General features: G+C 41.2%; 4 protein-coding genes across 4 annotated transcripts in view; 2 read left to right on the top strand and 2 right to left on the bottom strand.

Annotated features, from left to right (window-relative positions):
• LOC139217663 (serine/threonine-protein kinase D3-like) overlaps positions 1–2,689 on the top strand; it is a 38,115-nt gene extending 35,426 nt beyond the window's left edge. The window contains exon 18 of the mRNA XM_070849053.1: positions 287–2,689. Within this exon, the coding sequence (XP_070705154.1) occupies positions 287–460 (174 nt within the window). The 3' untranslated portion in view covers positions 461–2,689. The remainder of the gene's footprint in view (positions 1–286) is intronic.
• Positions 2,690–3,502: 813 nt separating this feature from the next.
• On the bottom strand, positions 3,503–9,511 carry ndufaf7 (NADH:ubiquinone oxidoreductase complex assembly factor 7). The gene is made up of 10 exons (XM_070849466.1): positions 9,384–9,511; positions 8,776–8,936; positions 8,208–8,288; positions 7,811–7,921; positions 6,964–7,177; positions 6,319–6,377; positions 5,888–6,001; positions 5,454–5,597; positions 4,650–4,823; positions 3,503–4,390 (listed from the first exon to the last, which is right to left on the bottom strand). The coding sequence occupies exons 1-10, from the start codon at positions 9,460–9,462 to the stop codon at positions 4,166–4,168; spliced, it is 1,362 nt and encodes a 453-aa protein (XP_070705567.1). The 5' UTR covers positions 9,463–9,511; the 3' UTR covers positions 3,503–4,165.
• A 1,416-nt stretch (positions 9,512–10,927) lies between these two features.
• Positions 10,928–22,378, top strand: cebpz (CCAAT enhancer binding protein zeta). Its single transcript, XM_070849051.1, has 17 exons — positions 10,928–11,145; positions 11,782–13,289; positions 14,037–14,268; positions 14,622–14,784; positions 15,427–15,515; positions 15,652–15,705; positions 16,304–16,406; positions 16,502–16,561; positions 16,658–16,724; positions 16,860–16,966; positions 17,871–17,931; positions 18,653–18,855; positions 19,716–19,757; positions 19,874–19,969; positions 20,064–20,131; positions 20,754–20,835; positions 21,641–22,378. The coding sequence occupies exons 1-17, from the start codon at positions 10,945–10,947 to the stop codon at positions 21,793–21,795; spliced, it is 3,291 nt and encodes a 1,096-aa protein (XP_070705152.1). The 5' UTR covers positions 10,928–10,944; the 3' UTR covers positions 21,796–22,378.
• On the bottom strand, positions 21,801–24,287 carry LOC139217666 (protein CEBPZOS-like). The gene is made up of 4 exons (XM_070849057.1): positions 24,170–24,287; positions 23,366–23,483; positions 23,210–23,254; positions 21,801–21,933 (listed from the first exon to the last, which is right to left on the bottom strand). Exons 2-4 carry the CDS (start codon positions 23,481–23,483, stop codon positions 21,851–21,853), a joined length of 246 nt encoding a protein of 81 aa, XP_070705158.1. The 5' UTR covers positions 24,170–24,287; the 3' UTR covers positions 21,801–21,850.
• Between the last annotated feature and the right edge of the window lie 1,431 nt (positions 24,288–25,718).

Here is a 25,718-nt window from a genome sequence, read left to right as displayed (position 1 = left end):
TACAAACATTTAGAAACAGGACGGGAGAAGAGTCGGATAAATGGATGACAACAATAACAATGTGTAGAATAAACTATGGAAAGCCAAGAGGGTCACAATTCATCTCAATTTCACAGCGTTTGAAGTAATTATGAACGCCAGAGGTTTGGTTAAGAAGCCACAACTTTACACCCGAGTGCAAAAAGCATCGGCCAATAAAAAATCCGACGTCTGAGGTTCTTTGTGCTAAAAGTGTTGTGAATATTGAAGCGTATTGTTTTTACTTGTCGGTCTCGTCATCCTGCAGGACTACCAGACCTGGCTGGACCTCAGGGAGTTCGAGACGCGGCGAGGCGAGCGCTACATCACCCACGAGAGCGACGACGCCCGCTGGGAGGAGTACGCCGACGAGCGAGGGCTGCACTGCCCCAAACACTTCATCATGTCTCCCAACCTGGACGACATGGAGGAGGACCCGTAGAGGGTCCCCCCCCCCCCCCAAGGGGAAAACGGTTCCTATCCGAGGAGTCCCCTCGGCGGTCGCTGCCGACGCTCCGCATTGGAAACTGTTACCACGGGGGCCGGCCGACGCGGCGGTCAGGCAGCTGTGTGAGGACGCTGTGACGCGCTCACTGCTGCGATAATTCAGGTCCACATCATTTCAATTGTAACACATCTTTCATTTTATCCTGCTCGCCATAACAAAAACACCCAGAGAGCCAAAAGAATCCAACGTACAGTGAACGCAGCACTGCTAGTCGAGTCGTAGAAGGGCTAGCTACAACAACCACGTTTATTTACTCCGTCATGAACTTACTTTTGACGTCGTCGTCATGTTTTAGGGCTCATAAAGCTGTGTAGAGATGAACTCGTCCTGTGTGACGCCAACTGAGAAAAACCACACGTTTATTTCTTGATCATGTACTGAACTTTTTTTTTTTGTTGTTGTCGTCGTTCCTTGTTGGGATGTTTTTGCACTATTGGGGGAAAAAAAAGGGGAATTTTACTGATATTAACTTCTAGTTTGTTCATCTGCAAAAGTAAAACTTCACCAAAGTGGCACAACAGAAAACTAAATTATAGGATGGAAGAAAACTGGGTTCTTGGGTGTTATGACTAATTTGGTAATGATTGTAAAGTTAGTCCTGAGGAAAGGTCACGCTAACCAAATCAAAGGGATTTAACCTCTGTATGGTGGCCTGCTTAGGACATCTCAGACTCTTTTAGCTGAATGCTAACGCCACACAGCAGAATATTAACACGCTAACAGTTAGCACGTCAACAACTGTTGGATGTTAAAGGTAAATTCCAGTATTTTTCAACCTGGTTTTACTCTCACAGTCGTTGCTAACATGTCGCGCTAACTTTGCTCTCGTCACCGTCTTTGTAGAGATTTAGAAAATTCGACAAACAACAAACATATCAGTGTGAGCTTCTCAAAGCTTCTAGCGTTTGGAGAACGCCATAATTTTATGATTCCAACTTCTTAAATGTGAATATTTTTTTGGTTCCTTTCCTCCTCTGTGACGGTAAACTGAATGTTTCAGGACGTCGTCTTTGGATTTGGAAAAAATCATTTGACACTTTTCACAATATTATGACATGTTATCAACCAAACAACTAATCGATTGGTCAAGAAAATGATCGATAATGAAAACAACTGTAAGCTGCAGCCTTCGTCAGAACCAGATTACATGTAAATCACGTCCATCTAAAAGACAGCTAATGTTAATTAATTGATTTATTAGACTTTAGGTAGTTTATGTCAGATGAAAATCAGACACCGTGATACTTTTGCAGAGAAACAAATTCAGAGTTATTTCTATTTTTGACGTTTCTGAACCTTTTGTATGAAGACGAGCTGAGAATCGAGCTGCTATTGTCCTCCTTTGTCTTTCTGTCCTGAGAAGAGAAAAAAAAAAAAACTGAACTGTAGAACATTATTGATCCTGATCCGACTCCAGCCTGAGAATTTATTTCACACATTTTATATTTTTTTGCAAAGAAATGTTGATTCATGTGTTTGACTTTGATGGGGAATATTAAAGCTGAACGGTTTTGCTATGGGAACGATCTCTTTGGTTACATCCTGGTTATTCATACAGCAGCAGCAAGTAGGTAAAGACTCAAATCCTCCGTTACAGCCAACAGCAGCATCGCTGATATTTACACGTAGGACCCTGAAATCCCACCGGGCACGTCCGTGTCGCCTTACGGCTGCAGTCCAGGTTCAAGTTTTTGTTGATTTGGTCATTTTCTATTGATTTTCATGTTTCTAACAGGATCAAATTGGCTGCATTTCTTCTTCTGCTGCTGTTTTAAATGTGTTTCTTTCCTGCTTTGTTGTGCTGCAGCTACAGACAGCAGCTGAAGTCCCCCATTAGAGAATAATACTGTGCTGCTGGAATATACCATTGAAAGTCTGCACGGGGGCTTTTATTTTGAAAACTGAGCTGATTCTCTTTGCTGTTTGTTTGTCTGACTTCTGTCAGAAATAGAAATAGACCAGGAGCATATCTTTATCAGAGCAGGACGCTTCTGAAACACGCCCCGGTGCTTCTGGTGGGATCTTTAGCGTTGACTAGAGTGGGACCAATCAATCAGGTTACTTTTCCCAACAATGGGCAGGTTTAAAGAGATTTTTCCAGAAGATAGTTGCTGTTCTTTGAGAGTAAAGAGCTAAAAAGTTTCTACTGAAGTCAGATGATGGAAAGAGTTTATGGTAAAAAAAAAAAAAAAAGCAATATCTTTGATTTGAAGTCTGAAAATCTCCTCCACAGTTTGTACAATCTTCCAATCTGGAGTTAATAATCTGTTTTCCTGATGTGATTCTGGGATTTAACGGCTAAATCTTTTATAGAAGGTTTTATAGATGTTGCTTAAATTGCGTCAAACTGATGACAGATTAATTAAAGGCACAACCCAAAACATCTGATAGTGCTTGGTGGCTTTTGCAAAGCTAGAAAAATCTAATTCCTTCCAAATGTGTGAGTCAGACTCTTCAAACCTGGTCAGGCACAAAAAAAAGAAAGAAGAAAAAGAAAACAGAGCGTCCTGAATCAGAGGAAAAGCTGATAACGATCCGCAGCAGGATGTTTGGAAACGATCATTTAATTACCAATCGTGAACCTGATCGCCTCCTCTGGAGGACGGCTGCTTGTTCTGGCAGCAGCGACCCCCCACACGTGTAACTGAATCTCTTAATTGCTACCGGAGGAGCGGCGGCGCTCGCTGAGGATGGCTGCTGCACAACTGTGAGCTCAGCTAACCGCTTCAAGATGTGGACGAGGGCCGACGGACGGCGGCGAGCATGGGGAGGAAAGAGATCCTCCTGCCGTGGGACGACCTCCGACCTCTGGCACAGTTTTCCTCCGGTGGCTCCGTATCAGCTGTCGGTGGCGCTCTGAATTTTAGGGATGTGGGAAATGTGGCTTGGAAATGACAGAACTTTGAGAGATTGTTTTGATTTTGGAAAATAAAAATGAAACCATGTACATCATCAGTTCAACAATAAATGTCAAAGGACGCAGAAATGTTTTATTTTCTTGTATTTTTAGATCACTTCATGTTGGACATTCACAGAGCTGGTGCTTCTTTCTTGTGCCATCCATCGTTTTTTTAAAGATATTCCCATATTCTGCTCTTTTTAAAGTCCATACTCGTGTCTGGAGGTCCTGCTAGAGCACGTTCACATGGTTTAATGTTCAAAAAACACATTATTTTTTTCATATACTGCTGCTGCAGCTGTCTGAACACTCAGTTTTAGACGAGCAGAAACAATCTGCCGCTTCACTCTCACCTTCGACGTCCTCCTGTTAGCGGGAGCTGGAGTTGGTGAGGAAAAAACAACTGCGGACAGCGAGGCGGACTTCATGACCTCATAAAGAGAGCCAAGTCTAAACAGAGCGTTTTCACACACCTTTACAGAAAGGTGGAGCAGCAGAGAGAGAGAGAGGACGAGTCTGATGATCTGTAGACACACCAGAGATGCATTCATGTTGAAAAGACATGAAAAAGTGCATTTTGTATAATATGGGGCTTTAAAGCAGCTGTAAAAACAGTATTTGGGAAGAAAGAGCTTCAAAAATGTCCCATAATGTCCACCTGAGCTCCAAAACCTCTCTAGAAAAGTTGAGATCGTCCGTTCTGACCTGCTGATGTGCGTCTCCGGTCCGCTAAAAGACCCTCAGGAGAAGCTGAGCTCGGTGAATCCGGCCACAGGCAGCGGCGCCGGGCTCCTCTTCTTCTCCAGCGCCAGCCCCTCTGGTCTCTTGGGCTTGGCCAGCCGGCTGTGGTGCAGCAGGCCGAAGAAGTGGAAGCGCTCGCCCATCTTGTCCGGGTTGGTCAGCATGTCGTAGCTGCCGATCAGCTGCTCCCTGGTGGACGCGTCGCCGCAGCTCCTCAGAAGAACCTGCAGAGGGTTCATTCATTTATTTACCTGTTTCTAAGAACTGTTCACTGTGTGATGTGATGAATTCATGAGATTAAACTTAATGATTCTCCTTCATCCACAACTTCAGCATCATAGGAACAGAATAAATCTATACTGGGGGAGGTTTTAATGAGGGATCGGAGGGAGTTTCCAGTCTGTGTTGATATTATCTGGCCTTAATGGACTGATCTCTTTTTTCACTACATGGCCCTGATCTGAGCTGCTGCCTCAGACTCGCCTGCATGCGGGAGTCGATGCCCATGTTTTTCAGGAACGCCCTCTGAGTGACGGGTCCCAGACAGGCCACGCCCCCTCCGGCCATCCTCCGCAGGTAGCTGAAGTCCACGTCGGCGGTGAGGTCGGCCGAGCCGGGGGACGCCAGGACGTCGTGGAGCTGGTGACCTTTAAAACCCTGAGGGAAAGAAAAGAAAGGGTTGGTTCACTTCCTGGTTATCACACACCCACATAGTTACATTTAGTATTTTAGAATCTGCAATAATTTAAAAATTAGTTTCTAAAGAAGATTCAGAGTCACTTAAATGTCTTTATAGAGAAAATGAAAGTGTCAGGCGGAGAAGGAGAGGCGAGACCATCGACCCTGGTTTCCTCTCCGGCTGCAGCAGACGAGCTTCACTGCTTCCTACATCTGTTTCCTTCGACTGAAGCCGAAGAGAAGACCTGACAAAATGTCCTTACGGTCCCAAAGTGTCCTCACTTCACTTCAGTAAGGTCTGACTCTCACATCGGGAATGATATATAAGCCGTTATATATCACTCCCTGCAAACACACCAGACTACACTGATAAAAACAGTCATTTTAGCTCACAGGAAGCTGCTGGTCGAGTGGCTGTGACTGGTGTTTTAACATGTTAGTCTGCATCCAAACTTTAAAACACAAGTCACACAATAACACAAACAGACTAACCGATGGAGGCAGCAGCAGACCAGCAAGTTAAAACTCCTGTTTTTGTCAGTGGAGTCTGGTGTGTTTGAAGGATCTGTCAGATTGTTACAGGTGAACCCAACAAAGTGTTTGTCTTACTCTGAACGTGTCCGTCTTGGTTCCGTCGTGGCCGTAGTCGGCGATCAGCGCCGCACCGCCGTCCTCTGCGATCCTCCGGGCCAGCTGCTGGACGATGACTCCGCCCTCTGCGCACACCTCCACGTGACCCCGCCTTTCATCTGCCTACACACACACACACACACGGTTGTAAAAGCAGTAATACCAGAGTGTAAAAATACTCAGAACTGTAAAATCACTGTTATCATCTCTGTGTAATTATTTATATGTATCAATCATAAAAATCTAAGCTATGGCATATCTGTACGGTGGCTCCAAAGGGTCAAACCTGCTCAGAAAAATGTAAATATGAATACAAACATCTACAGCACCATGATAAATGAGGAGGACTGTAGTGTACGGTCGAAAGCTCCAGACCAGCTCCTAAAGGATCATTTCAGCCTGCTGCCGCTGACCTGCACGAGCGTGGACGAGGCCAGGGTGGCGGACGGCGCCACGACGAACCTCAGCTGCTCCGGCTTCTCCGGGTCGATGTCCACCATCACCTCCCGCCAGCCTTTCTGCGCCCTCTGAGCAAAACAGACACACAAACAGAGACTCAGACTGCTGTGAGCCGAATACCTGCAAGAAAACCTGCAAAGTCAGACATGAAGGTTTGGACACAATCCAAAGAAAACATCAGTGTGAAAATACTCCAGTAAGATCTCATAAAAACACACAGGTCAGAACTTCAGACTGATGCTGCAGATGTGAGAGACTGAACTTTTTTTAAATTAGACTTTAGCGCCATCTAGTGTTGGTTATCACAGCAGCACCGGGACGCTCAGGTGATCACAACGAGCTTTAAATCATTCAGGGATTCTGCACACGGCTCCTTTAAACTCACCTGGAATTTGTGGATGGGCAGAGCGTCGAAGAACTCGTGAGCGAGAAAGATGCTGAATCCTGCGAGAAGAAGAGAAGAAGATCATTAACAGAGTCACTTCTCTACTTCCTCACAGGGTCTGAGGAAAAAAAGAATAACAGTGGTGTTTTTGTTTATTGTGACGATGTTTCTCAGAGTTTTCTACAAATGCTTCATTTCCCTAAAATTTGTACGGCCTCAGCTAAAATGTTATGTTAGTCATTAGAGTGAGATAATTGATAAAAGTATTGAAATTATGTCAGACATTAAGAAAAAACAACTAAAATCTGACATGTTTTTTCATCAAACTTCACTAAATAAACACACTACACAACAAAACATTGTTTTGTTTTTGAGATATATTCATTTTTTTGGAGTAAAAATTTGGATAAAAACATTTTCCACTGGTAGTTTTGCATGTTGTCACATAATTCCCCAGATTATTTTGCTTCATGTCCCTAAAAATCAAATCAAAAGTCAATAAGACAAAATGACCCATTAAACTACTGAAACTGTGAACAAAGTCTGGTCTGTTTTTACGTTTTTAAATTGACAATGTGACTATAATCTGATTACATAATCCTGTCTATGTGTTACTTTATTAATTCAGTGGCAGTAGTCTTCTACCTGTGGGGACGTCGTCTAAGCGTCGGTACCAGGACACCGGCAGCCCCGCAGAAGTTTCCCCGCGACGGTAAACCGGCTCGTCCTCGGCCTCTGCCTCCAGGCTGCGGTCCCCGGTCAGATTCTGGGCCTGGAGACGGCCGAGCACCGGACTCACCTCGACCAGGTGGAGAGACACCGAGGCTCCGTCCAGCACCGACCGCAACTGACTGAACACCTGGAGAGGAGAAAAACAGCATCTAGTACTGCACAAGAAACACAACCAAACTCCATTCAAAAAACTTCTAATTTATAATGTGACAAAAAGGCACTCAGTCAGAGCTTCTGCAGGGTTTATCAAGGTAAACACATAATAAAATAAAATACAATTTAACACCCATTTAATGCCTGTTTCACAGTCATACCGACCAAAGTGCTTTCCAGCAGTATATAACAATAACTCCTGATATTATAACTACTTAAAAGGAGCAACTATTTACATGTGGTCTGGTCACAAAATATAAATATGTATAAAATACCCCCTTAGATGGATGTGGGCCCTACATTTACCTAAACACTCCTCTGCACCTTTTTCCCTCCTGTTATCTGGCTGTTGTTGGTTTTTTTCTCTTGGTTTCTTTCCAGTGTTTCTTATTTTCCTGCACATAAGCTTTGAGATGATGATGACTTGTTTGATAAATGGAGAAAATCCCCACAAATAAAGAGCTCGAAATAAAAAAAACAACAAGAACATCAGTGTACAGCAAGCAAGAGAGTGTGTTTAAGGCTTTTTAGAGCTATAAAAGAGGTATTTTCTTCAGAGATGTTGATTTAATCTTAAAAACTTGTGCTGTACTATGTGATTTCGTACTCTGAGGACGTCGCAGGCCAGCGATCCCTTCCCCGGTCCGAGCTCGACCAGCTGCAGCTGTTTGGGTCGACCTGCTCCCATCCACTCGCTGATGATCCACACGCCGATCAGCTGGGAGGAGCAGAAACACACTCGATCAGATCAGATTCACCCGCTCACATCGATTCATCGGCAGAGAGGAAAGTGATTTAGTCAGAAACTTTACTTATGTGGCACCTTATGAGAGCAGAGAGCAGCCAGTGTTCTTACAGGTTTTAATATATGACGCAAAAATGTAGAAGAAGAAAACTCATCGACGTTCACGTGTGTCTTTAATGTGTCACGTTCAGACACTTAAAACCGAACTACAGTACGACTGTGACGGATCTCATCAGGTCCCGTTGTTTTCCAGCCTCACCTCTCCGAAGATCTGACTGATTTCAGGAGATGTGATGAAGTCTCCGTCAGGTCCCAGCATGTTGTTCCTCACATAATAACCCTAAAGAAGGTAAATATAAAGGAACAGTTCATCTTAAAACAGCATCAAAGTGACAAAACGGGCATTTTCAGACTCACAGTTAAATTATTCTGCTGTACGAGTGATTTTACTTCATTAGATCTTTTTAGATTTTGTTGACATAATTAATCTAAAAAGATAATCAATCATTTAATGAGTTTTTTTGGCCAGGTTACTATGCGGTTGCTATGGTGCACTGGGTGTATCAGGCTGGTTGCTATGGTGATCGGAGTGGGCAGTTGATGGCACTTGTGGCGACTGTTCGCCGTTGCTAGGTGGTTGCTAAGGGCACATGCAGTGGTGGTCATGGTGACTCTGGGTGGTTGCTAGGGGTAGAATGGTTGCTATGTAACGATGCACTTAAGCATCCCGCTTTTCAAAACAAAAGTCTTTTACAGCAAACATCAGTCATTCGTTTTTCACTATCAGCTCAAAATAATCTTAACTCAGCGTGGCTGATGTCACTTACCGTCACGGGGTTGGTGAGCACCTCCCTCATGTACTCTGCCACCGAAATCGGACCTGTGGCTTTTATTTTGGAGGTCAGGTGTCGCAGCATGGAGAGGCGGGGCTTTTCCTCACCTGTTGGAGGGCTGCAGAGGAGTCTGGTCTGAGCAGCTCGCCATCCCACTGTCAGACACACACACATCAAAACCATAGATTTTATAAGAAAATAACTATTTCTGGGTGAGGTGTTTAATAATTTAATAATCATCCTAATAATCATACTAAAACAAAAGGAAACTCATTGGCTCACACACAAGCATGCCATTAGCAGTAAGAATTTCACCTTTACTCTAAATTTAATGTTTTAAAGTTATTGTAAAGAATCTTTACCTAAGCGTGCAGCAGTTACTCAGTACTAAGGGTAAAGGATGGTCACAAAATGGGCCACGTGTGAAATAAAACCTTAAATTGTGTGAAAAATGCATCAAATATCCAAAAAAACGAGCAAAAATCACATGATAATTAGGTTTTACAGCCTGAACGGTGCCTCACAACACTAGTACAGGTGAATTAGTGTGATACTCTGCCTTTCTAAATCATGTTTAAATGGATTATCAGGTGATCACTCACCTGCTGCTGATGGACTGGAGGGATGACTGAGGACTCTGCTGATCAGCTGCTGTGTTTTTACACCGAAACAAACCCTCATTCTGCCGCCTTTTAATCCACAAACAACTACGACCCTCTGCTGATGTTTGCTGCCATGACTTGTGTGATAAGTTCAAGAAAAAAATGACCAAAATAGAGCTTGAACTTTCACCACATGGACCAACTCTCTGCTCCTGACAGGGCAGCTGCTAGCCGGTTAGCATTAGCCACGTTAGCTCTGAGTATCGTAACGGTCAAAGACGAACGGACCCGCAGCCCGAAATAACGTTTTAGCTTCGGGTACAAACGATAAAAAGAAACGTGTGATCATCTGTGTCTGTCGGTGGTTTAAAAGTGGCCCAAAAGCTACAAAGTCCTTGTCCGGGAGCGAGATGCTAATGCTAACAGAGAGGTGAACGGGAAGCAAACTACAACATCCGGCTAACCTTTCACAATAAAACGACTTCATACTTGACTTTTTTCTTTTTTTTTTTTTTACTATGTACATTGCAAGTTCACATGGGAACATTGACTCCTCAGCTCAACACAAAAACATCCAAAAAGAGCAAGGCTACACATAAAACAAAATAATAATAAAGCCTTTTATATATTTGAAATAGATATCTGTTTGTAGAGAACAAAATATACATTTAAAAAAATTTTAAATGTGAATGCATTTGTATGTTAATTCATCAGTGAGCCAAAATAGGACTTAAAGCCCAAAGTCAGGATTTTAGAAATACTAAAAGCATCAGTCCAGATACCCTGAGCAAAAACACTGTATTCTTTTTATTTTGTGCTACAAAAAAAGAAAAGAAAGATGATTGACCAGATGATTGAAAAAACATTTAAAATGTTATTGTACATACAAAAAGACAACAGTCAACACAACAGTATCATGAAATTTTAGAATAATAATTTGAAAAATTATAAAATCAGAAATTTAGTATAAGCATCCAAGAAATATACCTGAGGACATGACCTCACTCATAATGAAAAAAATTAGCTGCTTCCGCTTAATTTTTCTTATTTCTTATTGTCAGGAAATTACAGTAATTGGAAACATGTGAACACATCTCTATATTTCCTTAGATATTCCTTAAATGCTTCTTATTTCTTTCTTTTCCATCTTTTAGCTACAGGAGATGCTGTCCGCTCTGTGTCATTTACTATTATTTTGAAGGTAAATTTTCCTCCATTTCCTGTATCATCAAGCCCAATAATGACAAGCTTGATACAAACTCCCTGATTGGACGAATGGCGAAAACGTAGGTGGGGGGAACAATTCTGATTGGCTTGGGGAAGCAGGAAGTGGTTCTTCTTCGCGGTTTTCGATAGGTACGCACAACATTTACATAAAAACAAACGAAATGACAGCGATGTCTCTTAGAATTTTTCTTATTAATATTTAATGGGCGAAGTATAGACAATTAACAGATGTACAGAAAATCAATAGGAGGTATTTCGCGTTTTTCAAGAACGGAAACGCTGACGTGACGTCACATTCCACTTCCGGGTCACGTCTCCTCATGCTTTAGCAAGCATGGCAGCGAAAAACAAGCAACGCAGAAAGTCCAAAACGACAAGCAAAGTGACATTTGAGCCCGAAAAAGACGACATGGAGGCTGAAAACAGCGGCGGGGAGGAAGATGGAGATTTGGAAGCCGATGGAGGTGAAGTGGCAACGAAGAAAGAGAAAGAAGAGTTCAGCCTGGAGGAGGTTTTACGGCTCGGAGGAACTCAGGTGAGATAAAACCTCAGTTCTTCTTAATAATCATGGAGATGTTGGATGTTTACAGCCGTCTTAGTGTCTTAGTTCCTGGTCTGGAGTGCAGTTTATGTGTTTATTTTTAGGCTGGCACAATTAAATAATAATCCAAAATAATCAAAGCAAACTTTTTAATAAACATTAATTAATGTTGGAATAAATCGTGTGTTTTACAGTCAAATGTTTGTAAAAACTGGGTTATTTAACTTTTAAGATGAGTAGTTTCTTTCATTATAATGACAGCTTAAATAAGATTGTAGTAAATGACTTTATCCATCGATGAATGTGCTTCTTATTGTAGTGATTGGTTAATATTTGGTGCCCAGCATATGTTCCCAGTCCCCAAGTTTAATTTAGAATAAATTAAAGAAAAGGAAAAGCAGAATTTTTCATATTTGAGAAGCTGCAAGCAGATAAAGCTAAATATTTTTTGTTCTATGAATTGCTTGAATTATTTATCGACTATTAATTATCTGTCACTAATGAAGCACCAGCTGAAAAGAGGAACATTTGTGGTGGCACTCGATTATATTTGACGTTTTAAAATGTTTTGTCAGACCAACAGCTCAAAATGAACCACTGAACAACGGTTTACTGTTTTTTCGTCTGTAGGCCGACTACATCATGCTCGCCACCCTGAACGACTCTGATGAGCTCGTCGACGGAGGAAAGAAAGGAGCGATAGACGATCTGGAGGAGGGCGAGCTGGAGAAATTCATCACCAAACTGGGCATCCGGTCGTTCAGCGGCCTGCAGGTCATCCCAGACGAGCCGGAGGGCGACGCTGCAGACGCCGGCGAGAAGGAAAGTAAAAAGGCGAAAGCCAAGAAAGCTTCATCAGAGGAACAGACGTCCGGCGCTCAGCAGGAAGCCGGCAGCAGCCAGACGGCGGAGGTCAAACAGAAGACGAAGAAGACCAAAGACGTTCAGACGCCCGCCGGGAAAAAGGCGAAACAGAACGTGAATGTGTTTGAGTTTCAGCAGAGACAGGTGCTGCTGGTCAAACCTGGAGGGAAGTGGTTCGACCTGGAATACACCGCCGAGTGGACGTCGACCCCGCAGGATCCCTCACTGGTGTCCCAGTACAAGGCGCTCGCCCAGCGGCTGTTTGAGGCCGACGTGGCGCTCTACAAGAGCAAGAAGAGCCTGCAGAAAGGAGCCAACTCCAACTGGATGAAGACGGTCGTGTCGTCCGGCGTGCTGGCGGACAGGATGGCGGCCATGACGGTTCTGATCCAGGACGCTCCGGTGCACACGCTGGAGCACGTGGAGAACCTGGTGTCCATGGTGAAGAAGAAGGGCGGCCGGCGGCTCGGCCTGATGGCTCTGGACACGCTGCGCGAGCTGCTGCTGTCTGACCTGCTGCCAGAGCACAGGAAGCTCCGCCCCTTCGCTCAGCACCCGTTTGACCAGCTGGAGGAGAAGGCCAGCGGCAACCGCGACTCCCGCGACCGCCGCCTCGCCCTCTGGTACTTTGAGCACCAGCTGAAGCACCACATGGCCGAGTTCGCGGAGGCTCTGGACGGCATGGCCCACGACACGGTGGCGGCCACCAAGGCGAAGGCGCTGGCCACCGCCTACGAGCTGCTGTGCAACCGCCCGGAGCAGGAGAGGGCGCTGCTCATCCAGGTGGTCAACAAGCTGGGAGACCCCGAGTACAAGACGGCGGCCAAAGCGTCGCACCTGCTGGAGACGCTGCTGCAGAAACACCCCAACATGAAGGTGGTGGTTTGCTGCGAGGTGGAGCGGCTCATGTTCCGGCCCAACGTCAGCCAGAAGGCGCAGTACTACGCCGTCTGCTTCCTCAGCCAGGTGATGCTGAGCCACGACGAGGCCGAGCTCGCCGCCAAACTCATCACCATCTACTTCACCTTCTTCCGCGCCTGCGTCAAGAAGAAGGACATCGAGTCGAAGATGCTGAGCGTGCTGCTGTCGGGCGTGAACAGGGCGTATCCCTACGCCGGCACCGGGGACGAGAAGGTGAAGGAGCAGCTGGAGACGCTGTTCAAAGTCGTTCACCTGGTGAAGTTCAACACGGCCGTGCAGGCGCTCATGCTGCTCTTCCAGGTGATGGACTCCCAGCAGACCATCTCAGACCGATACTACGTGGCTCTGTACAGGTAAGACCGCCTCACCTGGCAGCTCCAACCACGACTCCATCTCCCCGCCGCTTGCTTTTTTGTTTTCTGCTAATATTCTGTAATATTTATTATAGTTTTTTAGTATGTTTGTGAGTGTTTATTTATTAATTTATTTATTTGATTTTATCTTATTTTTCTGTCCCTCCAAACCAATTTTTTGAATTTATTCTCTTAAATTTTATGTTTTTTTGTTTGTTTGTTTTTTGATGTCTCAAAAGTACTTCTTTATTTCTTTATTTATTAATTTGACACAAAACTGAGTGCAAAAAACTTTTCAAGAAAGATTAAAAAAAAACAGTAAATGAAATTAAAGACAATTAAATTAAATATCACCAAAATATATGACGCTGCAAAGGTGACGGATTGTTGCACATTTTCAAAGCCACCGTTTCAATCAACACTTTCAGCCACAGCAGCTGTTAGAAAACATTCATAGAGAAAACTGAAGAAAAACTCATTTAAACAGAGTAAGAAGAGAAGATGATTCATTAAAGAATAAAAACATCAGGAGTTTGTGTTTATGCAGAAAACTTAAAAATAAAAATACTGTTAAATGTAAAAGAACATAAGAATCTGCAGCACAGAAAGTTTTCTTTTTCTTTTTTTCTTTCATGTGTTTTGTTTGTAAAATAAACCAATAAATATAAATCTAGTTACTTAAAGTTTGACGAAGCTGTAAACTCCTCCTCCTCCTCCTCCTCCTCCTCCTCCTCCTCCTCGGTGCAGGAAGCTGCTGGATCCCGGCCTGTCGTCGTCCTCCCGGCAGAGCATGTTCCTCAACCTGCTCTACAAATCCCTGAAGGCCGACATCGTGCTGCGGCGGGTCAAAGCCTTCGTCAAGCGGCTGCTGCAGGTCAGCGCCGAGCAGAACGCCAGCTTCGCCTGCGGGGCGCTCTTCCTGGTGTCCGAGGTCATGAAGGCCAAACCGGGGCTCCGGATGCTGCTGCAGGAGGACGGGGTAAGATGGTGCACCAGGAAGTCCTGGTTTTAAATTATATTTTAATAAAATTTGTGTTTGTTTTTTTTAACCGATTTTAAAATATGTCAGGAATATAAATAAATTAAAATATATAAAATAAAATATGTATATTTTATTTAAGTGTTTAAAATTATTTTTTAATAAAATATGTATATATTAAATTATTCAATTAGTATTTTAGAAATATAAAAATAATAATAATAGGATACATTGTGGTAAAAATGAATAAATAAAGAATAATTCCTTTTCTTCGTTGATCCAGTGGATGAATTCTTTCAGTCTTTTATCTTTAGTTTTAATTTTTAACATTTCTTCCTGCTTTGTCCACTCAGGACGGGGAGGAGGAGGAGTTCAAGGACCTCGCCGAGGAGAATAACGGTGACGACGACGAAGAGGAGCGCTTTGTGGACGCAGACAAACTGGAGGAAGGAGCGAGCACATCGACGCAGGAGGCAAAGCCCGAGGCATCGTGGGTACATCACAAGAACCTGGAAGGTGTGTGAGCCGCTGGGATTCAGAGTCATCATCAATAATTCACTTTTATTCTGGGTTACAGTCACAGTTTGATTCAACAAGCAGCTGAAAACAATATTTTAGAAGCTTTTAAAACAACTACAGCCGTGTGAAAATGTAAAATCATGATTTAATCTTTCAAAGAGCCAGAAACATTCTTAAAATGTGGATTTCTGCTGAAAATATTAAGGTAAATATCAGGTTTTGTCTGATAATTACTGATGAACACTTTCCATCAAACCTTTGGAAATAAAATGCAGACAACAACAATTAGAGTTTTTAAGATTTTGATTGGAAACATGTTCACATCATTATTGTTTATTATATGCTTTAATAAACCGAAGCTCCAGTTCGAACACGTCCGTCCTCTCTGGCGTACATCTTGGAATAAAATATATATTTTTAAGTTTGTCTTCGTCCCGACAGACACGAGCAGCAGCAGCAGCATAAAAAGACGGTAAAGAATCAATAAAAACAAACACAGACGGGTCAGATTAAAGATTTATTCATGTCAGATTCTGTATATTTACAGCACCTGGGATGAAGGACGTCTTAAATATGTGTATTTACAGTTTGTAATAGAATATATTCTGGTCTTTGTTGTTCCTCCCTGTTCTCTTCCAGGAGGGAAGAGCATGCAGATCTACGACCCGCTGCACAGAAACCCGTTATTCTGCGGCGCCGACCACACGACTTTATGGGAGCTGCAGAGGGTGAGAAAAAAAAAACAAAGACGTCGACTCGTCTGTGAGATGCTGAGATCTCAGTTAAAACATGGTCGATCGGAATAGACTTAACATTAGCGTGTGTGAAATAGATAAACACTGTTTCCTGTTTGTGTCTCTGCAGCTCGCCGTCCACTTCCACCCCTCAGTGTCGCTGTTTGCAAAAACGATGCTGCAGGTAAAACTTTGTATTTTCTACCTCAAGTCAAAGACAAATAAGTCCTAAACAAAGTGGAGCTGGTTCATGTGACATTACTCCACTGACAGCACCTCTTCTCTTCTTCTTCTGTGGTGCTTTTAGAGTAAATGTGGTGTTTGTTTTCTACTTTCTGCTCATTTTCAGGCTCATACTTATAAGATACACATACTTTTATATATACATACATATATATAGATACAAACATACTCATAAAACATGTTTACATGCTTTCATTTAAAAAAAACAACCCATCCTGTTCCTCTTTCTGAACGCTCCTGTCTCTTTAAGCCCCCCCCCCCCCTCCTGAAAAGCCCAGTGTTCTCTGATTGGTCAGAGGCATGACCAGGCCCCGCCCACCAACCCTCCAAAGGGGGGAACACATTAGCAACATGCTAACGCTAAGACCAACAGACTAACTAAAAACTCGTAGTCTTAGCGTTAAGGCTGCTAGCTAGCGTTAGCACGTAGCCCTTGAGGGTCTGTTAATGACACCAGGGTCACATGTTGATGTTGGACCGACATTAAAAAGTGTATTTTGCATAATTCGTCCCCTTTAATGAGGCGGTTTCTTCCACAGGGGGGGTCCGTCCAGTACTCAGGTGACCCTCTGCAGGACTTCACCCTCATCAGATTCCTGGATCGGTTCGTCTTCAGAAACCCCAAACAGCAGAAGGGAAAACGTAACGAACTTTATTTCTCGCTCATTATAAGTTTTATTATCAGATTAAAGCAAAAGGGAAACTTTTAATGTTTTAATTTGGTTTTTTTTTCTTAGAAAACACAGAAAACGCAGCTTTGAGGCCCAAACAGAAGTTACCTGTCAAGTCTTTACCAGGTGGGATTCTGTCGGTTTTCAGGATTTTTAGTTTCATCGTTTTGTGAAAAGTGTTTTTTATGTTTTTATTTATTTATATTTCTGTCTCTCTGTCAGTGAACTGTGAGGAGTTTCTGTCCAAAGACGAGAGTCAGATCCCCGTGGAAGACGTTTTCTTCCATCGGTGAGTCTGCTGGCGTTTCAGCCGCTGCTTCACACAAAATGCGTCTCCATGGCAACAGATTGATGCAGTTTAGAGGCCGTTTGTGATCATTTATTTATTTGTTTTTGGTTTTTTTCCATTTATTCTTTCCTGCAGCTTCTTTAAGAAACAGCAGCAGCAGAAGCAGCTTCGTCGGCCGCGAGGAGACGGCGACAACGAGAGCGTGGAGGACGTGGACGATGACGAGTTCGAGAAAATACTCGGTCAGTGTCGTTAAAAAAGAAAAACATCCAGTAAAAAAACATTTAAAATAATTTAAAAAAAAAACTACACATACAATTTATCAGCTGCTTCATACATGGTCAACATTTACTTATTTATTTAAATATTAACTTTAAAATGTTTTAGTCATTTATAAACTGTGAAATATTTGCTTATTTATTTAAAACTATGTTAAACTATTAAACATTTAATTATTTATTTTAAACCATGTTTAGATTATTTGAAAAACATGTATAAACTTAAAAAATATGTATTTATTTAAAAAAAAACATGTATTTATTTAAAAAACATGTATAAATTTAAAAACATGTATTTATTTAAAAAACATGTATAAATTTAAAAACATGTATTTATTTAAAAAACATGTATAAACTTGGAAATATTTGCTTATTTATTTAAAACTATGTTAAACTATAAAACATTAACATATTCATCTAAAAATTTTAAAAATAGTTAGTGATAAATACCATTAAAGACAAATATACGTATTTTCCACACTAATAAATGTATTTTGGCAAATGTTAAGAAAAGTTATTGTCATTTTTCTGTACTTGTACTGTGCTGATTTTAAACTATATATTTTTCCACATTGATTTAAATTTTTATAGAAAAAATGACCTTAAATTTAATAAAACTGGCACTAAAGTCTTTAAAAGTCTGTAGAAATATTAACACAGAATAATTATTACTGTTGTTCTTTGACTATAACCACTGATTTTGTTCTTAACACTCAGTAATTTATATTTTTTATTTGTATCTTCTATATTTTCATATTTTCATAGTGTTGAATGACCTAAAATAGTATTTTGGTGAATTTCCTCTTTGAACCTCGTGTGTGAATTATTGAATCTATTTAACTTCTTGAATCCTGTTGTGTTTGAACAGATTCCTGTGAAGGAGACTCGTACTTCACCGAGATGGCAGCCGACGATCTGGACTTCGCAGGGTGAGCAGACCACTTCTAGTTTTAGGGTCATGGGATTCCTGGAAAGTCATGGAATTTAAAAAAAAAAAAAAAAAAAAAGTCCATCCCAGCTGTTAAATATAGAGAATATATATAATATTTACTGAGGCAAGTCCTTGTAATGTTTCTGTAATTTTCACATTGTTTCCTGTTTCACCTGCATCCTGATTGGTTCTGGTTGTTTCTCCTCCTCGTTAGCGACCTTCTGGCTATTCAGTCCATTAAATCGAGTTCGTACGGGTGCTGGAAATCCTTGAAAATGCTTTTTCAAGGTTTGAAACGTACTTGAAACTGCGTGAAAGTCAAATAGCCTTTATAAAATAAAAATGCTGTCAGAATCAGGAACCTTTCAGAATAATAATAATAATAATAATCAATGATTATAACAAATACGAGGAGACGACAGAAATTAAAGAGTCTCGGATTCAAGGAACTTTATTTGTCACACCAGCACACGTTTACACGAGGAGGTACGGAATTACGTTCTCAGGTCCTGTTTTAGGCCAAGATAAATATATAGAATAAAATAGAGGTCCTGTATAAAATAGAAGTACTAAGAGAAAGAGCAGTATAAAATACAAATAAAATAAAAGTCTTCAGTCCTGGAAAGTCCTGGAAAAGCCTGACTGACCTGGAGAGGGAGTCCTGGTTGTTTCTGTTCATGTTTTCTCCGTCTGCTCTGTTTCACCTCCATGTTTGTCAGGAATGTGAAGAGTAAGAAAAAAAAGAAAGGCGGGGAGGACTCGGACTCCGACGTGGACGACTCGGACCTGGAAGACCTGGACGATGAGGAGGTGTCTCTGGGCAGCATGGACGAGGAAGACTTCGGAGATGAGCTGGAGGAGGAAGGAGGGACGTTCATGGATCTTGACGGAGGTGGAGGTGGAGATGATGATGATGATGAAGGTGGGAACATAAAAAGTACAAATAACTGAATGTTTTCTTTGATATTCTGTGATTTTTTTTAAATAGAATTTCTAGTTTGTTTATTATTTCTGTACATTTTCTTTAAATCTCTGCAAATCTGGAAACTTTATATTGTATATAAATGTAAAAGGCAACATTTTTACATATTATGGTGTCTGAGTGACTGGTAGGTAGTAAAAGTGTTGGAACTGGTCCAGTAGATCACCTCAGCCAGCAGCCAGTACAGTAGGTCCACTAAAAGAGCTTGTTTGATCCACTGACAGGCTCAGAGTGTTATTCTAAGTGTGTGACAGCATCATGGAAAGGATCCCTACAGAGAGAGACCTGGAAGATCCTTTTGGTTTAACCACAAACAGCCGTTATATCGCTCTCTGCACACACACCAGACTCCATTCACAAAAACAGGAATTCTACCTCGCAGAACACAGGAGCTGCTGTTCAACTACTACCTCCATCAGTTTATCAGTTCATTTGTGTTGTTGTGTATCATACAGTTATTGCATTGGATCAAAACTAACCCTTTAAAACACCAAAGTCACGCAATAACACAAATACACAAAGTGAACAAAGCAGCGGTAGCAGCAAGTCCTGTGCTGTTGGAGGTAAAATCCCTGTTTTTCTGAATGGAGTCTGGTGTGTGTGCAGAGAGCGATATAACGTCTGTTTGTGGTTAAACCAAAAAGGATCTTCCAGGTCTCTCTCTGTAGGGATCCTTTCCATGATGCTGTCACACACTTAGAATAACACTCTGAGCCTGTATATATATACTATATATATGGTGTTGTCCAGGTTCATTGAGTATGTAGAGTGATGTCTTTATCTTTTTGCTCTTCTCTCAGTTCCGGAGCTGGAGGACGACGACTACGACGCTGCATTTGGTGGTGAGTTCACATACAAATCTTAGCACCAAACCTCTTTAAAAACAGTGAAACCTGTTCCCGGTACGAAGGATGGTGAGTTAAACTTTCCTACGAAATAAAAACGTTCCTCTCTGCAGATTCAGACGATGAGATGGAGGCTCCAGATGTAACTCCTCGTACCAAGAAGGGGAAAAGGAAGTCATCAGAGGAGCCCGACTTCTCCGGATCTTTGGGTTAGTTTAACTTATTCACAATATTTAATCCCCCTAATTTAACACTGAAGTCTCGTTTTAATGCATTTTTATTGATCGCTGCTCTTTTTCACAGGTTCCAAACAGGCCAAGAAGAAGAAGAAAGGGAAGAAAGATGGAGCCATGTTTGCTTCTGCTGAGGAGGTGAGATGATAAAAACAAATAGAAAAGTTTAAAAACTAGAGTTTAAAACTTTGAGAGAAGCAGAAAGAACTCAGACTTTTCTTCAGGCTTCACCGGAGTCACTGGCTGATTTAAAAACCTCGTTTTCTGCTGAAACTGATTATTGATATGATTATTTTCACGGTCCATTAACCCTTTTCTCTCCCTCACAGCCTCAGGGAGGTGTATTAAAGTATTTTCAGTCCTTTAACACAAAGATATGCAGTTTCATCAGGGGTGCAATCAGGTTTTACAGGAACTTTGCCTCCTAAATCATCCAAAAAAAAAGTTCCTCAGCATTTGTGTTGCTTGTTTTTGACCATGAAACCAGTTCATGAGATAACGGCGTCGACGTTTAGCGTCTCTTTTCTTTCTTTTAGTCAGTTTTCAGTTAAATTCAATTGGCTTGGAAATCCAATTTTACATAAGTATACAACAGTAAACATTTGTGATTGATTGATTGATTGGTATATTGGTATAGACAAATCTTCACATTTCAGAAAGTCAGTCAGTTTTCAGCATTTTGCTTGAAAAGTGACTCAACTGATCGATCAGTTGTTAAAATATTATAATAATAATAATATATATATTGTTTATTTTCCAGTTTGGTTCCCTGCTGGACGAGAACGCCGGCTCCAAGTTTGACAACGTCGGACTGAACGCCATGTCCAACGCCGACAAAGCAGGTAGGACACCTGAGCGATGCTATTTACAGACGGCGGTACGGACACCTGAAGGCAACACATAAATAGATAAGAAATTAAAAGGCTCATTTACAGTTTGAAAACATGGAAGGTTTTCCTGATACAATAACTCTCCAGTAGAAATGGAGACTTTAGAGGTAAAAAGACGAAGCCAGAAATCAACATGACTGTTTTTTTATTCAGTTTGCTGGATACCAGCCGTTTAATCACTTCTCCACAGAGAGAAAAATCACTCTGATCAGCTGAAAAGATAAATCTGGTGATATTCTGTGTTTCTAATTATCAACAAATCCCATTTTTGTCCAAAAACTATTAAAAACACTTCAATGAGCCTCACTAGAGTTTATTATGACGCTAAATCTGTGGTACGCAGCTTATTTTCGGTTTCATTGGGCAAAAAAAACCCTAATTAAACTTCATTATGTTGTAGTTCAGGAAAAAAACCTGAAAATGTTTTTAAAATTTCACTCGAAACCAAGAAAAGCTGCAAGTTTTCATATTTGACAGCCTAAACAAGAATTTTGGCTTGAAAATGACTTCAATGATCAGTTAATTATCGGAGCAGATGGCGATCAGTTTTCTGTTAATTGCTGGAGCTTCATCCGCCGCTGAAAATAGTCCCCAACAAATGCACTGTTTCCTCCTGTTAGAGGAACGTTTGATTAAGAACCGATGGGATTAAAGTCTACAGGGATTTGTTAACAATAAGAAACGTAGAATAACACCGACCTCATCATCCGGCTGATGAAGACGTCTTTTCTTTAACTCTTCCTCTTCGTCCCCGCAGGCCTGAAGCAGTTGAAGTGGGAGTCCCACCGTGACGACTGGATCCACGGCCGCGACGCCAAGACGCTTCGCAGGAAGAAGGCGGCGTTCAACAAGAGGAAGCCGTTCGGCCGAGCCGGAGGCAAGACGTTCGTCAGCAAGAAGAGGAGGAAGTAGCAGCAGTGGATTGTGGGTTTGTTTGTTTTTTCTTTCTGGCTCGACTTGACAGCGTTCAGTCCCGTTTGGCCGCCCAGGCGTCCTGGTCCTTCTCTCGGAGGCCGTTGATCCCCGCCCACTCGTTGGACTGGTAGTAAACTGGGAGGAGACAGAGGAGCAGAAACTGGAGTTCAGAACGACCTGAAGAGGAGCCGCGTTTTAGTTTTATTTTTTTTTTTACAATTTAAGACTTTTGTGCAAGGGACAATTACGTTGCCATGGTTACATCTCACCGACTGTATAAAAGACGTGGACGCGGCGACTTCTCTCCTGATTTATCAGCTCAGTGAACATTTTCCTGATGAGTTTCTGCTCTCAGTCTCTAGTTTACAGTCTTCTTCAGCACAGAAGGATGTTCATTTAGTAAATTATGGGCCCATTTAGAGGAAGATACACCAGGAAGAGGTTTGAACGTCACCCGTAAAGCCAAACTCGAGGCTTCGTCCTCTTCTTATATACAGTCAGTGATACAAAACAGATTTATCTTGTATCTATTGTGACACTGTACAGAGTTCATTAATCAAATTAAAGTTATTAATGTTTTCCGATGCAGTTTATGGTTTGTTTATGCAAGTGTTTTACCAAAAAAAATACATTTATATGTTTTACGTGATCCTTTGGGACAACTGCACCTGATCACAGTAGGTCCACTAAAAGAGCTTGTTTGATCCACTGACAGGCTCAGAGTGTTATTCTCAGTGTGTGACAGCATCATGGAAAGGATCCCTACAGAGAGAGACCTGGAAGATCCTTCTGGTTTAACCACAAACAGCACACACACCAGACTACATTGACTAAAACAGGGATTTTAGAGAACAGGACACAGGAGCTGCTGGTTTTCCTCTGCTTCAATCGGTTAGTTTGTTTGTGGTGTGTTGTATTAAACAAATATTGTGTTGGATCTGAACTAATCCTTGAAAACACCAAAGTCACAGAATAACACATATAAACTAACAAACTAACCGATTGAAGCAGAGGAAAGCCAGCAGCTCCTGTGCTCTGCGAGGTAAAATCCCTGTTTTAGTGAATGTAGTCTGGTGTGTGTGCTGTTTGTGGTTAAACCAAAAGGATCTTCCAGGTCTCTCTCTGTAGGGATCCTTTCCATGATGCTGTCACACACTTAGAATAACACTCTGAGCCTGTCAGTGGATCAAACAAGCTCTTTTAGTGGACCTACTGTGATCAGGTGCAGTTGTCCCAAAGGATCACGTTGCAGCCATTGCAGCCCGTTTGGTGGCTGCTGGCTGAGGTGATCTACTGGACCAGTTCCAACACTTTTACTACCTACACAGAAATACATAGATTCATAGAAATTACCCTTAAAATAAATAAAATCCAATCCTGACACAAACCACAGGACAAATCGTCTGCTCACCTTCCAGCACTGATGGAAACCTCCTGTTCATGGTGTTCCTGAAATCTGCAGGTAGGGGAAATAAAACAGGATTTTTTTTCTTTTTGTTTAGGAGCCATAAAGATCTCACTGTTCTTCAGTTTATGTCTGACAGATTATTTCTTCGTGGAGCTTTACCTTGACTGTTGTTCATCATGTGAAACAGGCCGTACGCCCCGAAGACGCCCACCAGCTCCAGGACGATCACTCCCTTCATGACTCTCTTGGCCAGCGGCTCCAGAGGTTTTGGAGGCATCTGAGGAGGATCAAACACCGAGTTTTTACATATTTTGGTATCTAAATGATAAAACAGGTGCAAGATCACCTGAGCTGAAGCCTGAAGCAACTGCGTCTGACTCAAAGTGTCTGTTTTTCTGCTGGAGCCTCTAACGATGTGCTCAATAAGAAATAAAATGAATCCTAGAAAACTGCACAGCTCTCCACTTCCCTTTTAGCTTATTTTATTTATTGAAGAATTCAAGCTCAAGATACAGAACTGGAGTGTATTTGTATCTGCTGTGATCTCACTTATTGATCTTCTTGCCTCTAAAAGGTTAAATAACCTTCAGTAAGTGATGCTTTTATAGTAAAAAAGATATTAGGTTACATGTGGTGTTATATTCATATAAAGTGACCCCAGAGGACCTCACACATGTTCTGATAATACATCAATAGGAGATCAATGAAAATGGGGAAAGTTACAAACTGATTTAACCCATTTAAACAACTGATTGTAACAATATGATCAGTATTAGTCCTGAATCTGCAGACTGGAGGTAATGTTTGGTAGAGCTGAGTTAACTATCAATCAACCCATAAACATGCATTTATTCATTAAAGCACATGAGAATCATTGTGAGCTACAAGCTAATTAGTTAGCAAACAATCTGAATGTGTCTTTTAACGTCATGTTTGCGTCCTCTTTCCCCTAAAAACACTCACCTTCAGGTCGGCGGTGGTGACAAACAGCTGGACGAGTCTCTGCAAACAAATTTAAAGTGTGAAAGTCGCTGAAATAACCCGAGAAGTTCACAGATGTCCTTGTGTTGCACAAGAGAAGCTAACTGGCTTCTACTTCCGGGTTACGGAAGCCCGGCGGTACAAACATCAAACCGCGGCGAAGTAGACTAACAGTAAAATAAGGATAAATAAAAATACTGTACTGATTTAATGTAGCAGACTAATGTGACCGGTAACTTTATTTTACATAACATATTTCAATTAAATACACGATGTTTGTTTCAGGAGCTTCCTGATAAAGTGACTCTAAATCACCACAGGAACTTAAAACTTCTTTATTTTTGATTTGGGTTCTTTTTGTGTTTTTAATAAATATTTTAATGTAAAAAATTCTTCTTTTTATCAGTTGTTCTGTGTAAAGTGACACAGTGACTCTAACAGGCCCACAACACTTACAAAATAGGGCACAAATATTTATATTAGATTTTAATTTATCTTATTTTTTCATTAAACATTTTATGTAAATGTATTATTTAGTTTCAGTAGCTTTCGTGTTATGTGACATGGTGACTTTTTTTTTGGTAGCATAAATATTTAAAATATATTTTATGGAAAATGTGATTTTAAAAAAAAAAAAGCCTCCATATAATATGACACATTAACAAAAATTATTTTTTTTAAATCAAAGTATTATGTAAAATAAATTAATTACTTATTAGCAATCACATAAGAGTTTCACATGAAATCAATTTTGCATAATTCTTAAAATAATTTTCAATAATATTGCCAAGTGCACATAAAAGTACTGAATGATTGTTTATGATTATTTTTGTGTCAGTTACATAATAATTTATTGACGATCACAAAATCAGCCGAGATAATATGATATATGCTATTGTTATTATTAGTAGTAGTAGTTTTATCTATTATTATTATATTGAGATGTCACATGTATCATGAATAAATTCAATAATTTGTCACATGAAGGCTCACTGCTTCCGTTTCAATCAATATTTTCTTTCACTCTCTGTGAAAAGATGATAAACTGAGTGAACAGGTGTATCCGCTCACACATGGAAACTTCACCTGTGCTCATTTGTTCCATTTACACATTTTATCACCTTTTTTATTCTTTTTTTTTTCTCACTAAAAACAGAAAACAGGTGTGATTTCACTCTGCTGCAGCAGCAGCAGCTCACCAGTAGATGTCGGCGTGGTTGAGGTTTATCAGAGGAGACGAAAGAAAGTTCAAGGATTTTTGTTTTTCCTGAAATAAATGAGATAAAAGGAGCAGATTCACCTGAGAAAAGTCTGCAGGTGAAAGTAAAAGCTCCTCAGAGAAAAACACGAGCAAGAAGCTGAATCAGTTCTTTGAATTAGCTCGAAAAAGATGCAGAGAAAATACAAATTAAAGAGCAGACTCGTCTGTTTCTTAGCTTTTCTGGGAGAAAACACTGATTTGTGGGTTTTTGGAAAAGTAATTTCCTTCCTGTAGACTCAGAGCTCTCAGGTGAGCGAGCACCTGCTGCAG

Source organism: Pempheris klunzingeri, chromosome 18, assembly GCF_042242105.1.
Source record: "Pempheris klunzingeri isolate RE-2024b chromosome 18, fPemKlu1.hap1, whole genome shotgun sequence".
Classification (NCBI taxonomy): domain Eukaryota; kingdom Metazoa; phylum Chordata; class Actinopteri; order Acropomatiformes; family Pempheridae; genus Pempheris; species Pempheris klunzingeri.
Note: the sequence above shows the minus strand (reverse complement) of the source record. Positions and strands in the feature narration are given on the sequence as shown.